The sequence below is a fragment of the Podarcis erhardii genome (genome assembly GCF_964252035.2).
Source record: "Podarcis erhardii genome assembly, chromosome: 12".
NCBI classification, from domain to species: domain Eukaryota; kingdom Metazoa; phylum Chordata; class Lepidosauria; order Squamata; family Lacertidae; genus Podarcis; species Podarcis erhardii.
This window is the reverse complement of record NC_138513.1, coordinates 32447231-32464698: the sequence shown is the minus strand read 5'-3', so window position 1 is coordinate 32464698 and position 17468 is coordinate 32447231. Positions and strand designations below refer to the sequence as shown.

Sequence of the window (17468 nt, the reverse complement as noted above, 5' to 3'; positions counted from 1 at the left end):
TGGCCAACCAGATGCCAATGAGATTTCCCCCCCGGGGAGACCCTTTCCCCACAACAAAAATAATTTTATACACCTTTATCATCATATCCCTGCTTTACTCTCCTAAAGCACTGGATGTTGTCACCTGTCCTCATAGCAGTCATTGATCCTCTAGGCTGCCCTTTTCTGAATATTTTTTTCAGCTCCATAATATTCTTGTTGAGGTGTGGTATGGGTGTGTGGTGTGGTACGTGGTGATGACAAACGGAATAAAGACAAGAGAGAACTTCTAAAATACATTGGTACCATGGTTCTCAAACCTAATCCGTTCTGGAAGCCCGTTCCAAAACCAAAGCGTTCCAAAACCAAGCTGCGCTTTCCCATAGAAAGTAATGCAAAATGGATTAATCCTGACTTTAAAAAACCCCTAAAACAGCAATTTAACATGAATTTTACTATCTAACGAGACCATTGATCCATAAAATGAAAGCAATAAACAATATGCTGCAGTCACACAATCAGTCAGTAGCTGAACTTGGTTCCGCACAGTCACAAAAAAAAAACAAAAATCAGAAGTGTAACACTCAAAATGGAGCACGTTCAGCTTCCGAAAAAAGTTCGCAAACCGGAACACTTACTTCCATGTTTGCAGTGTTTGGGTTCCAAGTTGTTTGAGTACCAAGGAACCACTGTACAGAGAATAAATTAGAATGTGTTTGATGCCACTAAGTAAACACCTGAAATGCTCAAAGGACAGGCTATTATTTGTCTGAAAGAGATACCCAATATAACACAAGTAGCACAAACCTACCTCCTAATGATAAGGTAGGAACTGCCAGTCTATAGATTAGCATTTTAAACAGCAGGTTCCTCATTTTCCTTTTCTTCTAAACGTGCATAATCTCCTCTAGATGGCACACTTGGGTACTGTCCTGTTAGAAACATTCCTGGGGGGGTGATGTAAAATCCCTTTAATAGCTTGTATTCTTTAAGGCTACATTTGTTGCAAAAAATAAATAAATGCATGGATGAATATATTGCTTTATAAATTAGCTTCCATAACTCAGTCCTCAAGAGCCTTTAGAAATTACACAGAGAGACCATGTTATTTACCATCGCTACCAAAAACCTGAATGAGTCATATACGGTAATTAGCAAATGCTACAGCACATGCAACAGTGGAATTTACCACCAATTTCACCTATCTCCTCTGGAAGAATAAGCAATACGTACTGTGAAAAACTGAAGAAACATCACTGGAACAAAATAACTCCTTGCTTCTTGTTTTCCAGTTCTGTTACAAATAATTTAACTCAGCAACTCCCACAAACCGTTTTGCCGTAGCTCTGCTGCTTGGGTGAGATAGCAGGACCTCGTAGGTTTAAATTTAGAACTAACAGCTGTGGTTTTGTTCCTGGGTTCATATATCTGCAGTTTGTGTCATCTCTGCATGCTAAATACTAGCTATTCCCCCTCCCTTTCCAAAATAAGTAGATAATTGGGGGGGGGGGAGGCTGGACAGAGCAGTGGTGTAGCGTGGGTTGTCAGCACCCAGGGCAAGGCAAGTAATTTGCGCCCCCTAACCCATGGATTTGCGCCCCCTAACCCGTGGATTTGCGCCCCCTAACCCTAACCCCCAGATGTTGCGCCCGGTGCAGCCAGCCCCCCTGCACACCCCACGCTACGCCACTGGGACAGAGTAGTAAACTCGGCTCATTCACAGTACTTATATTCAAGAATGCATTGTGTATTTTGGTGGATTAGAGGAGGAATTGGTCACTTTTGGGCATTCAATCTTCCTTCCCTGATACTTCAGATGCCAGTAAACCCTTGACCATTGTGGAAATGGCTAGGAATGCCCAGGAACTTGCAACATTTTGGTTGGCCTAATAGTGGTATTGCCCTAATAAGGATTTTGACTTGCCCAACACAACTATCTTTACTTTTAGTAGGAATAGCAAAGCAATACAGTCGTACCTTGCAAGTCAAACGGAATCCGTTCGACTTCCAGACTTCCGGGTTGGCGCCATCGTCGAATGGCGGAGTTCCTCCGACTGGAGGAACGGGCTCCGTGAAAATTGGGTCTTCCCACCGCGGCGAAGGTGGGGACCCGCTAGAAACCCCAGGCAGAGGAGCCTGGGGACATGGGGTTCGGCGGAGCACCGAGAGCGCCTCCCCTACTCGTCGGGAAACCCTTTTTTGGGGCTCCGGAGTGAAGTGGGGTGAGCAGCGTGGTGCAATCGAACCGACTGCTACTTTCACGGAGGGAAGCCGCATAGCCATCGACAGAGAGCGCAGACTTTTTCTTGATGACATTTGGACTCTAAACAAGTACCCGTGAGTAAAAACGGAGGATTGGATTAAGGAAAAAAATCTTTTGAATTAGATACGAAGCGGGAAGGTATAAAAAGGAAGTCTGCCTCCCGTTTTTGTAAACAGACTGAAGCAAAGATCGTACAAACTAATTAGCCTTGAATTTGATTCAAAGATTGAAATTTCCGGCACTTATGACCAGTAAAACCCCCTTGTCGGCAGGAGGAAAGGGGGTAAAAGAATTTTGACTATATAATCCTGCAGATAGAAAGTAAAGGAATAAATTTCCATTGCCCCCAACCTGGGGACGGGAAGTCAGGACAGATTCTTTGAAGGAAACGGACTTGGACAGATAGAAATAAAAGAGAAACAAATAGACTTTAATGTCGCTTTCTGCTTGTGCTTGTTGCAAGGAAACAAAGTATTGGAAAATTGAAAGTAAATTCTCCTTTGTTTGATACATTTTAAAGATGGACGTTAACAGAAGTTTTGCCCTCTAGAGGGAGTTTGTTAGTTTCTTTGTTGCAGCTCACAAAGAGACATAACAGCCGTGGAAATCAGCGTGAGACCAGATACCTGACCTTGACTAAAAATGAGCAGGAAGGAAGTTTTTCTTGCTGCCCTTCTTAAAGTGGATGCTATGCTGCAGAAGCTGCAGGAAGGTATGAACTTGGTAGATGAGAAACTGGATGCCATGTCTGCTGTAGCTAGAAAGTATGGATTGACAGGAGAAGAAGAGAGTGAAACCTTACAACAATTGACCCAGGAAACTGACTTAAAGCAAACTCAAGGGCAGTGGGAGATGGAAGAGACTGCTATTATACCTCAAAAGTCGCAAAATGAGAGACCTAACGCCGTTGAATCCAAAGGGTGTCTGCAAACTTCTGGAGTTAAGGGGACTCTTAGCTCTAGTGGGACTGTGAAACAAGAGAACAAGTATTTTTGGAGCAACTACTGTTTGGATTACAAATTTTACAATGGGGAGTGGAACTGGGGGGAATGGAACAACCTGATAAATGAAAATGGAGACTATGACTGTATGGAACTTCCCAGGGATCCACTCCCCAAGGAGAAGGGGAAGAAAGTACGAAAGACTTCAACAAGGGACAAGAAAATCTGCAGAGGTGGCATGGAAGTGACTTGAGTGCCTCAGACATTAGAACACCGGACTGAAAATTAAGATTAAAGGGAAGAAAGGACGGACGTAACCCGAAACCAGGAAGAATGGGACGATGGACAAAACTAGAATTGAACTTTCTTTTATATATTTGGCTATTTCTGAGTAACATTTGTGTAGTAATAGACTGTGGCGGAAAGGAAATAATTGGCTTTAGTAGAAAGATTTGAAGATAATAAGTATAAATATAATTTAAAGTCTAAATTTAAAGGTATATGGTTTTGAAAGTAAAGATAAAGTTAAAGGTAATATTGATAAATTTGAAATAGATTGTTAAGATAAATTATTCTTTTTTTTTATAAATATGGGAAGAATTTGCTGAAACAATGATTACATTGGAATACAAAAAAGGGAGGTATGAGGAAGTCTAAGACAAGATAATGAAATGAAGTTATTTTGAATCTTGTTTATTTTTTCTCTTTTTTTCTTTTTTCTTTTTTCTTTTGCCTTTTTTTCTGTTTTTGTTGATTTGTTCTAAATGTTTTTGTATTTTGAAAATCTGAATAAATATTATTATATATAAAAAAACCAGAAGTCCATTCGACTTCCAAAACCAAAGCACGGCTTCTGATTGGCTGCAGGAAGCAATCGGAAGCTGTGGAAGCCCCATCAGATGTTCAGCTTCCAAAAATAGTTCACAAACCAGAACACTCACTTCTGGGTTTGTGTTGTTGTTGATCCAAAACGTTCGAGAACTAAGCTGTTTGAAAACCAAGGTACGACTGTATATTGTCCTGTGTTTAGGGTGGAATAGGCTGTTTGCCAAGACCCTTCTAAGACCTAATCCAGTGTTAAAATCTAATGGACGACTCAAATTCCTGGAAAAGCTAGGCTAGCTCATACCCTCCAACATTTCTTCAATGAAAATAAGGATGTCCTATTCAATAATAAAAATAATAATAAAAATGCAGGGACGCAGGTGGCGCTGTGGGTAAAACCTCAGCGCCTAGGACTTGCCGATCGCATGGTTGGCGGTTCGAACCCCCGCGGCGGGGTGAGCTCCCGTCGTTCGGTCCCAGTTCCTGCCCACCTAGCAGTTCGAAAGCACAATTAAGTGCAAGTAGATAAATAGGTACCGCTTTCTAGCGGGAAGGTAAACGGCGTTCTGTGTGCTGCTCTGGTGCCAGTTCGCCGGAGCAGCTTCGCCACACTGGCCACGTGACCAGGAAGTGTCTGCGGACAGCACTGGCTCCCAGCCTCTAGAGTGAGATGAGCGCACAACCCTAGAGTCTGTCAAGACTGGCCCGTACGGGCAGGGGTACCTTTACCTTTACCTTTTATTCAATAAATAATAATAATAATAATAATTATATCCCTCCCTCTGACTAGGTTGTCCCAGGCACTCAGGACAGCTTCCAACATATATAAAAACATAGTAAAACGTTAAACATTTAAAAAAAAACCACCTTCCCAATATAGGGCTGCCTTCGGATGTCTTCTAAAGGCTGTATAGTTACTTATCTCCTTGGCTTGGAGGTTGTATAACCATACCCTCCAATGCTTCTCCAATGGAAATAGAGGGAAAGTGGGACATTCCAGGATCAAATCAGAATGGCTTCTATAAATCTGAGACTGTCCCTGGAAAAATAGGACACTTGGAGAGTCTGCTAGCTTCCTGGTGTGGTCATGGGTGATTAAGGTAACAAAGGAAATGGATTTGTGCCAGATAGAAAATGGGTGGGCCCCTCTCCACTGACTGCTACTTAGAAAAACAAAGGTCAGAGTGGAGAGTTGGAGTTATGTGTGCTAGAAGCTGGAAGTGAGACAGCAGGCTGGGAAGACATTGGGTCAGAGCCATGCTTGATTTCTGCTGGAATCTAAGGCTGTGGCTACGAGAGAAACAAGACCCTCTTGGGGTCTGAATGCTGCAAACCCCTCCATTGTAGGCTCAGATTGCATATATATGCAAATAAACCATATACCATGAAAGACACCACAGTCGTCTCTGTACCTCATTCCAAAGAAAATTCAAACCCTGGGAAAGCTCCTGGAATCTCACACCACTTGGAGATTGGGGTGCAATGCCACAATACATTGGATTGTACCCAATCATACTCAAAGTAAGCCCACTTCAATTAATGAACATGACCAATTCATGTCCATTATTTTCAGTAGTTCGACTCTGATGATGAACAATCTTGGGTACACACACATCCCCATTTGCTTTTTTTAAAAAAATAAAATAGATTAGCCCTTTGAAACTCTGGCAATGAATGGAAAATTGATTTTCTTCCAAGTCTGCAGAATTTGTAAGCAGAGAGACAGCGAGAAAGGTGTCAGTCTTGTTCAGCCTTTTATGTTATTATTAGAAAAGCAAAGAGCACACCATTAGAAAGAAAAACATTTGGGCCTTTTGCCAAGGCTCTGAAGACGACAAAAACTGGAAGACAGTGTGTTTTACTGAATCCCTCAAATTGCTCCGGTAGATCAGGATAGAATTAATTCCTATGACCCAGGCTTATTAAATTAGAACATGTTCACTTGGCTCTACATTTACCTTGTCACACTAGGAGAATTTCTACTCTTTCGCATATAAGAAATGTCAGGTTAGATAAGAAGTGTTGCATCTCCCTCTTTCCTTTCCTTTTTAAAACAAGATGGAATGAGTCATATATTTAATAGGCTGACTGTTCAGCAGAGAGGGTTATTCTATTTTTTACCACACAGTATCTTTGCTCCCAAAAATGTGTGTGTGTGTGTATGTGTGTGTGTGACACTTTTTTAAAAAAAAAAAATAGAAGGTTCGTGGGAAGCTATGAAAAACTTACATAAATTTTTGGGCAGAGGGGGAGTAAGGCCACTGTTGGATTGCTGGGGGAATGTTTTGCTAATGTTTGCATTCATTTGCGTTGGTAACATGCTAATTGGCTTAGTTTGATGTTATCTGTGGGGCTCCCAGAAAAGGGAGCTATCTGTAAGAACTGGGTATTGGCCACCTATGTCCTCTTCTGGGCAGGTGAAGTGATGGGAAGTCCTAGACAAAATGACACATGATGCTTTGTGCATAGAGAACATCTGTACTTCCAGACGTGTGGGTGCAGACAAGCCATCTCCTTGCTGCAGTGTCCATCCTGCTTCTGCAAAGGCTAGGAGAACTGGTGGGATGCTTTGCCGTAAGTCTACGCCTTCTTGAATAAAGCACTAGAATGGGCCATTCTCATGTTGTTGGCACCCTCCTTTGGTATCCCTGCACCCAACCATCCCTACAAGCCCTCCTGCGGGCCAGTGGATCAGAACAGCCATCCAACACATTCTAACTCCATTTGAGTGTTCATGCTCTTGTATTCATCAGTGGGTAGGAGAAGGAACCCCCCCCCCCCGGTTTTCAAGCGAAGAATGCGACTGCTAAGGCTGAGCGATATCTGGTTTTCAACACTGCAATATACCGATACCAGCTAAACATCACAACGTATCACAATATATCACAATGTCTGAAATAAGGATGGAACTATGTAAAAGCAAACAGGAGGGCTGGGCAATATCTGGTTTTCAACTTCATAATATATCACCAACTTTTAACATCAACTTTGTTGAACTGGTCATGTTGTGCGGATGCCTGATGATCGTCTTCCAAAGCAATTACTCTATTCTGAACTTTAAAATGGTAAGTGTAATGTTGGTGGTCAACAAAAGAGGTTCAAAGACTCTCTCAAGGCAAATCTTTAAAAATGTAGTATAAGCACTGACAACTGGGAAACACTGGCCTGCGAGCGCTCCAGTTGGAGAACAGGCTTTACCAAAGGTGTCATGGGCTTTGAAGACGCTCAAACTCAGGATGAAAGGGAGAAACGCGCTAAGAGGAAGCCACACTTGGCAAACCCTCACCGTGATCAACTCCCGCCTGGAAAGCCATGTCCCCACTGTGGAAGGAAGTGTGGATCCAGAATTGGCCTCCACAGTCACTTACGGACAAATAGCTAAGACCGTGTTCATGGAAGACAATCTTACTCGACTACAAGTGATCACCAAAGGAGGAGGAGGAGGGTATCACCAGCTAAATATTACAATATACTAATATATCACAATGTCTGAAATAAGCACGGAGCTACGTAGAGGCATTGGCGGGCTTCACAGATTGTCCCACATTGTGATTTTTTGGCATAGCACACACACATGCAACATGATTCACAATGTATTGCCAGGTCAAAAATGATGAAACCGATATCATAATGTGGACTGGTTTTTGGATAAGGTATCAATATATCGCCCAACCCTGGTGATGGATGGACACTTTTGTGTGACCGAGGACTACGCACCATCAGGATTCCAGGTTCCTAGGAGGATTTTGTGGGTACAGGTGGCTGTACAAAGGCTCCCTTGTTTCCAATAAAAGTTTTTTAAAAAATTGCTTGCCATTTCACTTGGCAGGGCTCAGCTCTTGCCCAAATGGACTAGCCTCCAAATGGACCAGTTGAATCTTACTTCAGCATTGGAGACGGGACAGCCTTTTCCATAGACAGCAAAGTTGGCACAGGGCAGTGCCCCTGGCACAATGACTCATCTTGCCAAGACTGCCCTCTACATCTGCCACCTTGGATGGCTGCCTCATTTTGATGGCCTTGTCCATCCAAAATCTTTCCCTTGAAAAGCAGGAGTTGCACTGGGGCGGGGGGCTCCCCTATAATTTAAACTGTGGGCTCAGCTACAGGAAGTTGAAAATGCTTGGTGTCACGGAGGCCTCAAACTGGGGCTCTTAGAAGTCAGGTTCTTGTACCTTCCCTCCTGAACATGGCAGCTGGGATGGCTCGGTCAGTAAAGAACGTGAGACTCTTAATCTCAAGATCATGGGTTTGAGCCCCATGTTGAGCAAAAGATTCCTGCATTGCAGGATGACACCCACACCCACCCTGGCCCCTTCCAACTCTACAATTCTATCTTTCCACTGCAAGCCCAGCACATTGAACACAGTGCTCTGAATGTGCTATCTAGGCTTGTAATGGCACTGTGGGTTAAACCACAGAGCCTAGAGCTTGCCAATCAGAAGGTCGGTGATTCGAATCCCCGCAACGGGGTGAGCTCCTGTTGCTCAGTCCCTGCTCCTGCCAACCTAGCAGTTTGAAAGCACGTCAGAGTGCAAGTAGATAAATAGGTACCGCTCTGCCGGGAAGGTCAACGGCATTTCCGTGCGCTGCTCTGGTTTGCCAGAAGCGGCTTAGTCATGCTGTATGCCGGCTTCCTCAGCCAGTAAAGTGAGACAAGCGCTGCAACCCCAGAGTCGTCCGCGACTGGACCTAATGGTCAGGGGTCCCTTTATCTTTAATACCTGAGCATACCTGACCCAAGGGCCAGTCACTCACCAATCCCTTGAATCAGATATCACTCCTCAGTCTGCATGAGCGTCTTGCTCCTTATGTGAAGACTCTCCCCCTAGGCACCTGCTACCTAGCTTTGATTGCTGTTTTGGATTTAGACCACTACGTGCTTTCAGTTATGTACATGTTTCCAGCTCACTTTTTTCATCTGCCTTGTTACTTAAGTTTTCAGACCACACCTGCCTCTTTCAGATTTCACTCCCAGAACCCCACTGCTTAGAGAAGGGGGGGGAGGGGGGAACCTGTAGCTTCCAGATGTTGATAGACTCCAGCTCCCAAAGACTTCAGCCAGCATGGTCTGTGGTCAGGGATAATGGCCATTGTTGTCCAACGAGCTCCGCACCCCTGGGCCTAGAGACTAACTTTTACCTAGACCTCAGGTCTAGAGCCAGGCTTTGGCAATTATGTTCTGGGTAGGAGGGGGAGCTGGCTATCTGCCCAGGTCAGCCACTCAGGTGTTATCTAAAAGAGGCAAGATGTTGTTGTTGTTTTTAACTTTGACTGTTTTAATTAACTCATGTTGCATTTTTTTGTGCTGCTGAAAACTGCCTTGGTGTCTTTTGTCAAAGACAGGCTATTAATTAATTTGCTTTCATTAATTAACTAACAGTAAATAATGCAGTAATGGAGTGTAAAGAGCAGCAGACATTCACACATTTTGTGAGCTTGCATCAGTCTGCAGACAAAATAAATTGAGATTGCTTCAAATTTGTCTGCGTTTTCCACCCAGCACAATGCTGACTCAGATGTAAGCCCTATTGAACTCAACCAGGTTTACTCCCAAGCACATGGAGATAGGGATAAAGGTTGTGATATTGTTTTTCTTTTTAAAAGAGGATTCTGTTGCAGCACTAACAGCAATGTGAATGGGTTGTTATTCGAGAAAAGCATTAATTATTTTGGATTTGTCAAAGAAGCATCTTCTAGTGTTTGAAACAGTGCAGTCGCAGGAAGTTCATAAATAAGTATCTCCCCCCCCCTTATTTACATCGTTGCCACCATCTGCCTGCAAAGATGCCTTCAAGAAAACTGTTTCTCATTGCAATAGTATCAGACAGAATAACTGAACACCTGCTTCAAATGCAGGAGCTTGCAGTAATTTTCCAGACAGCTTAGTGTATTGAAATTCAATGTTACCCCCTTCCAGTGAAAAATAAAGTGTTAAAGGTTTTTTTAAAAATCCACAAAGCAATTTATGTAATATCCTTCATGATATCCAATACAATTTTCTCTTTTATTCTCACTCCTACATCAGATGCCAGACTCCATGTTAAATTCCCACAACCCTAGTTAAGCGCAGAGAGGTGCTTTTATTTAAATAAAGGTGACAACAATTAAGCAAAAATAGTCCTATTGAATTCACTGAGGTGATTTAATATATGTCGGATTTAATACAATCTAGTGAAGTATCCTAAGAAAAACATTAATTGCTTAGCAGAAAGGCAGAATAAATTTGGCTGTTTAAAAAAACCCCAGAATGTTCTGCTTCGAAAAGCTATATTCTGTGAACAGAGTCGTATGTGCAAATTATTCAAGTGGGCTTCTATTCAAATTCAAATTCTACTAATCACAGAAAGCAGGAAGGCACCGATCTCCTAATCTCCAGTTAAAGAAAATGGGACTCAGTTTTTATGATTATGTCATTCAATTTAAAAAGTGTTAGATTGAATTTGAATTGAGTTTATTACGGTCATAGACCAGAGAAACATAAAACAACAATAGTTTACAAAGGGAATAATGGTGTCAATTTAAAAAATTGTAAAATTATACATAAAAAGCAACACATATGCACACACACACACACACACACATATATACACATTTATGCACTGCAATATATGTATAGGCTTAAAAGATAAGGGGGCTTGTCCAGGGGTCAAGTCTTTTACTTTTTTACAGCTAATGCCCTCCGCTTGATCGCAGCCGCAGAAAATTTGGCCACTTTCAGTGTTACTTCTGGGTTTTTATCTCCTAGTAGAATTTTCAGCCGCTGAAGTTCAGATCGACCTGGAAATTTCTGAACGATGGGGGAGATAAACAGTGACCTAATATCCCCGTAAAGGTCGCAGTGTAGCAACACATGTGAAGCCGTTTCCACCTCTTTCAGACCACATGGGCAAACTCGTTCAACATAGGGTTTGCCCTCGTATCTGCCCTTTAGTAAGGCAGATGGCAGTACATCAAATCTGGTAAGGGTAAACGCCCGCCTGTATTTTGCGATTTGTAGATCCAGCAAATATGGTGTTAGATTAAACCCTTTTCCATAATCTTGGATAGCTGGATATTTATCTATCTTGCTCATATGATCCTGAAGCTCTACATCTCCTATTCGCTGGCTCACCATCCTTTTAGCCTTTTCAAAACCTGAGGCTATAAGTTCTTGTGAGGAAAGCCCCAGGCCCTTCAATTTTTCATAAAGTGACAATCTCCATTTAGACTGGAACGGGTCTAATAGAGTCAATGGAGCCACTCCCACTGGGAAAAATATGAGTTTTAGCCAGAGGTGAATCTTCAAGATCCATATCCTGGCATTAATAGAGAGTTGACCTACCTCCAGCCTAATGGCTGCGTTGGAAACGCAGGTAGGTAACCCTAGTAGGGAGCGGTATGATTTTTATGATTATGTCATTCAATTTAAAAAGTGTTAGATGGTTTATCATATGGGTCTTAGTCCATTAATCCCTCAGTCAGTAGTCTGATCCTATAAATGTTTGTTTATAAAGAAGTCCCGCTGTATCCAATTACTCACTAGGAAGTGTGCGTATGTGTGCATATTCACAATTTGCGCATGTGTGCGTATTCACAATTTGTTGTATTTGTATCATTTGTATTATTATAAGGCCTAACGTGAGTCTCTAACCGGAAGTGGTAGAAATGGCTTTGTCAAAAAAGAATACTGTATTCAGGTAAGCCTTTTTTTAACAAATAGCATCCACAATACTGGGGGGAAATACTGTTCCCAATAGGTGGAGGTGATCAAACGATGCAGAAAACAGAATGGACAATATGCAAACATCTTGGACAGTTGCTACAACTGCAGGACAGGAAATGCATATGTGAGGACTCATTCCATTTACATTCCTTAAGCTTCATTCCAGTTTCCTTAGAAAACCCAGCTGCTGCAGTAGCAGCTGGGTAATCTTAGCAGGTGTGTGATACAGACACCAAGGCCTATGAATTCTCTGTGCAAATGAAGAAATAAAAACCTCCGAGGAGTTGCCATATTTCAAAAAGTAAAAATCTGGACACGAAAGTTTTTGAGCTATTTTAAATGAGGGAAATTAGCAGTTTTTAAAGGAAAAAAGAAACACTTCCGACATATGTTGCCCCAGAGGTTTTCACTGATTTTCAGAAATTCCAGCAATGTCCGGGAAGTTGCAGACATATGGCAGCACTACAGCCTCTGAAGTTAGGATATTAAGAAGCACAGTGATGGACCACGTGCCTTGCAAGCCGAAGATGCCTGGGAACTCCAGGTCGGGCTGGGAGACACCCAACCTGAAACTGCCATATGATCCTTGGATGAAAGGTGGTACAGTGGTACCTCAGGTTAAGTACTTAATTTGTTCTGGAGGTCTGTTCTTAACCTGAAACTGTTCTTAACCTGAAGCACCACTTTAGCTAATGGGGCCTCCTGCTGCCGCCGCACCGCCAGAGCACAATTTCTGTTCTCATCCTGAAGCAAAATTCTTAACCTGAAGCACTATTTCTGGGTTAGCGGACTCTGTAACCTGAAGTGTATGTAACCTGAGGTACCACTAGCCTCGCTGAGTTTAGCAAGGATTATTCCTAGGTTTACGTCTGAGTAGAGTAGAATATACCATTAGTGTTTTTATTTACCAAGTCTAGCCTGTGATATGTGACTTCTAGTTAAAAAAACAACAACCTGTATTTGAATAACACCTACAGTTAAGACATTTTAAACCTAGGACTTTGTAGCTAAGTTTCTAAGTCCAAAACAGAATTTTAATTGTGAGACCTCAATGTTGGTTATACTCTTCACAATCAAGGGAAAAAATCGAAAGATGAGCCTTACCAAAGGGCATGAAGATGGCAGTGATGGTGGGCCTCCAGAAGATGATGAAAAAGAGGCAGGTGGTGGTGGTGGTGGTGGTGGACATCCAGAAGAAGGTGATGGAAGGGGAGGTGGAGGCGGGGCAGGTGGTGGACCTCCAGAACAAGAAGGTAGAGGAGGAGGAGGAGGTGGTGGTGGAGCTGCAGAGAAAGATGGCGGAAGAGGAGGAGGTGGAGGAGGTGGTGCTGGTGGTGGGGCTCCTCCAGAAAGAGATGGTGGAAGAGGAGGAGCAGGTGGTGGCAGTGGAACAGGCATCTGTCAAGTTTCTATTTTCAGTCAGTCCGCTCTCAAAGATCACAGACAAAATGATCTAGGGAAAGAAGAAAGAAAACTGAATTTACATCCTACATCCACCAAAGAAGCCTTTGGTTGGTCATTCATAAAGCCAAAGACATAATAAAACCTTAGTTCTGGGTGGAATCCATAGGTCCTTCACTCCTTTCCCACGCATATGAATAACAGAAGTCTAAGCAGGGGGCCCCACACCGCAGGGGCCCCAGGCAGCGTCTGAGGTCTTACAAGGCCTCGGACAGCATCTCCAAGGCATCGGAGATGCTTTCTGAGGCCTTCTAAGACCTTGGAACCTGACTTCTGGTACCACACTGGGCACCCATAACCTGGGGTCCAAATTGGCTCCCCTGAGTCTAAGTTGCTGATCAAGATGAAGGTAATATTATTATTACAGTGGAACCTCGGTTTCCAAACGCCTTGGGAGCTAAACATTCTGGCTCCTGGACGATTGAAAAATGGAAGTGATTGTTCCGATTTTCGAACGTTCCTTGGGAGCTGAACATCCGGTGCGGCTTCCGTGGCGTCCGATTGGCTGCAGGAAGCTCCTGCAGCCGATCGGAAGCCGCACCTTGGTTCCTGAACCGTTTTGGGAGTCAAACAGACTTCCAGAATGGATCAAGTTTGGGAACCAAGGTTCCACTGTATTAGCTTGAGCATGGAACATGCCCGTGTTGGGACACAACTAAATTCCCTTTGACATCTAATTTTTTATATGAAGACTTTTAAACTTTTTTAAAGAAAGCAAGTGCATTCAGATATGAACCCTCATGGGACAATCTGACCTGATACAGTCCAGACACACATAATACACTTCAATGAGAATTAGGCATTATTTCTTCCCTCTTGCCTCAGACTCTTATTCCTCACTGGGTTGCCCATGGGCCCTATCAAGCTGACTGAGACTTTGCCTCCTCCTTTCTTCTACCTTCACCATTCACGAGAGCCAGTGTGGTGCAGTGGTTAAGAGCGGTAGTCTTGTAATCTGGGGAACCGGGTTCGTGTCTCCGCTCCTCCACATGCAGCTGCTGGGTGACCTTGGGCCAGTCACACTTCTCTGAAGTCTCTCAGCCCCACTCACCTCACAGAGTGTTTGTTGTGGGGGGAGGAAGGGAAAGGAGAATGTTAGCCGCTTTGAGACTCCTTAAAGGGAGTGAAAGGCGGGATATCAAATCCAAACTCTTCTTCTCTTCTTCTTCTCACGCTCCATAATTTCTTACTCATGCCAGGCGATGATGTTCCGGCTTCTCCACAATAGTGAATAACTCTCGGCCCGCCTCAACCTTTCTAGCATTTGTACTTTTATTGTATTCTGCCCACTGCCTGACTCAAACACTCTTCCCCTGAAACAATATGCCTCAAGTTTCTGAGCACACCACTGTTTGCAATGACTGCAATCATTCGGCGGCGACCTTCGCCTTAAACGCCAGCTTTGCAAATGGAACCTCGTCCACGAATTTTAAAGCCGCACTTGTCGATCCATCTTGCTATTATTCCTTACAGCAAAGTGTGCCCTTGAAAAGAAGGCAGAGAAAGAAGTATAGCATTTACGCAGTGCTCGGCTAACAACCACTTTCCTCCCCGATGGAATTTTCCTTTATGTGTGAGGCAAGGAACCTATGGTGGTTGGAGTCTTAACTTCCATCAGCACAGCCAATGGTCAAGGATGATGGCAGCTGTGCTGCAGCAAATTCCCCTCCCTGCTTTGAACAAAGGCTCTTTCCCCATGTTGTCAGCTCAAACTGGGAGCAGACACTGTGTGGACCATGGGAATCCCAACCAGGCACTTTTTGTCTGGCATACAAGCAGGGCTGGCCTATTGCAGATATTAATATTACACAGTTTAAAGTGACTGGAAGCATAAGAACTGACTCCTTTTGGAATGAATCATTGCCCAGGCCCATAAAAAAAACACTATTCAAACTTTTAGGGCAGAACTTTCTTCATTAAAACATCAAATGTACTTTAAAAAAATACCCATACAATGTTTTGTGTGCTGCCCAGCACAGGCTCAGCATCTTAGGAAATATGAGGTAATCCCAAAATCAAGATGGTGTCTCCGCCCTGCCCCGTCCCAGCCTGCCTAAGGCTAAGCAGCTCTTTTTGGAGAGCTATTATCACATGCTTTTGTTCTCTGCTGTGTTCAGAGAAAGACTAACAGCCACCACCTTTCAAGATGGCACATTTGCAACCCAATACCTTCACTCTCAGGACGGGGTGGCACTGTGGGTTAAACCACAGAGCCTAGGACTTGATCAGAAGGTTGGCGGTTCGAATCCCCGTAACGGGGTAAGCTCCCGTTGTTCGGTCCCTGCTCCTGCCAACCTAGCAGTTCAAAAGCACGTCAAAGTGCAAGTAGATAAATAGGTACCACTCTGGTGGGAAGGTAAAGTGTTTCTGTGTGCTGCTCTGGTTTCACCAGAAACAGCTTAGTCATGCTGACCACATGACCCGGAAGCTGTATGCCAGCTTCCTTGGCCAGTAAAGTGAGATGAGCGCCGCAACCCCAGAGTCGGCCACGACTGGACCTAAAGGGGTCCCTTTACCTTTACCTTCACTCCCAGCACAGAGTAGAGAAACAATCAATGGGGAATCCTTAGAAACTTATTGTTTGGGGGGAAACCAATGTTAGCAATAGAATTTCCCCATTTTAAACCTTTATTAATGCATATACATTTTCCATTTCTGTGTGAATTAAACCCATTACACTTAACGTGACCACCTTATTAGGCAGAATGAATGCCCCAGGAGGCAGATGCTGGTGTGTGTGGATGAACCAATAGCAAAAGCCTCTCAGCTTTCCCTCCTCAGCTCTTCCTCTCTGTTGGACAAGAGCACTGCATGAGTCACCTGTGTCACCTAAGCTAGTCTTGGCTGCAGCAGAGGACACCTTCCCCTCACCAATGTTGCCGTAATATTCCTCTGGCAGTACAGTCAGCTTCTGACATTTTTGTCTCAGGCAGCAACCTGTTTGGGGCTGACCTTGCATCACTTAGAATAATAATGTTTCTAACGCTGTATTCATGGAGAGCAGCTTAAAGAGGAAACAAGAATAAAAATGCCATGTATGCAGTCTATGCTTTGCTTGGTTGCCCTCCAGAATTCCCACGCCCTCCCACAGCACAGAATGCAATTATTAAATCCAATTAAGTAACTTGGAAGAACAGACTCCAATAAGGTTTTTTGTCGTGAAAAATAAAAGCTTCAGCTTAAAACTGGTACCATGGTGATATGAGAAATTATCTAAAAACCAATTTAAATTTCTAGCTCTTCACTTCCACAGAGATTCCTACTTATTCCACATTTATAGAGGTTTCTACTTACTCCACAAGGACCAACTCTCCCCATGCGAACTGACCTGGAACCATCATCTGAGGCCCTTCTTTGTGTGCCCCAAGAAGAGAGGCATAGAAGGCAGCAAGATGAGAACAGGCCTTTTCTGTGGTGGCTCCCCATCTGTGGAATGCTCTCCCCAGGGAGGCTCGCCTAGTGCCTTCATTACATATATTTAGGCCCCAGGCGAAAATGTTGCCTTGGGCTGATTAAACGTGTTTGTGGGAGGGGAGTTTTTTGTTTTATTAGGCATTTTGTGTCCTCATTTTGCATTTTTACGTTGTGAACTGCCCCTGTGATATTCGGATGAAGGGTAGTACACAAATTTAACAAATACAGTCATACCTCGGGTTAAAGACGCTTCAGGTTGAGTGTTTTCAGGCTGCATCCCGCGGCGACCCAGAAGTAACAGAATGGGTTACTTCTGGGTTTCGCCGCTCACGCATGCACAGATGCTCAAAATGACATCACGCGCATGCGCAGAAGCAGCGAATCGCGACCTGCAGGCGCTGGTTGCGTTCTGCTCAGGTTGCAAACAGGGTTCCGAAACGGATCTCGTTCGCAACCAAAGGTACCACTGTAGTAAAAATAAATTATTGACCTCTTGGCCAGAGAATCGTGGCTGATCTTCCTGAGAAACCCCAGGAGTCTCTGGAACATAGTATGACTCTACATTTCAACCATTTCCTAATGGCCTACAGCACCACAAACCTGCATCTTTGTCTGAATAATGTTCCCAAGAGTGTTTATAATAACAGCAGCACTGTTAGCTTATCTGCTTCCATCAAATTCCCTTTCATGCATGGAAATGTCACGAGTGATTCCACCCGCAGCCACAGCTTGTTTTCCTCCCTCAAGACATCGCGAGTGCACGTTCACCCTTTGTCCTTGGCTCTGTGAGTCACAGGAACCAGCAGCAGCTGTAGGTTCCCTAGTGATATTTAGTCTTGTACATTTTGATCCCGCTATGCACACCCTCAAGACCTTGCTC

At 43.7% G+C, this 17468-nt stretch overlaps 1 protein-coding gene across 3 annotated transcripts in view; it reads right to left on the bottom strand.

Moving 5' to 3' along the window:
- The window catches only part of WIPF3 (WAS/WASL interacting protein family member 3), a 40133-nt gene that overhangs the window by 10585 nt on the left and 12080 nt on the right, over positions 1–17468 (bottom strand). For 2 of the 3 annotated variants that reach the window (XM_081882169.1, XM_081882170.1), the window contains exon 2: positions 12818–13166. In XM_081882169.1, the coding sequence (XP_081738295.1) occupies positions 12818–13111 (294 nt within the window). In that variant the 5' untranslated portion in view covers positions 13112–13166. Of the gene's footprint in view, positions 1–1212; positions 1352–12817; positions 13167–17468 lie in introns of those variants that run through there. The other variant, XM_081882171.1, reaches the window with a different exon arrangement.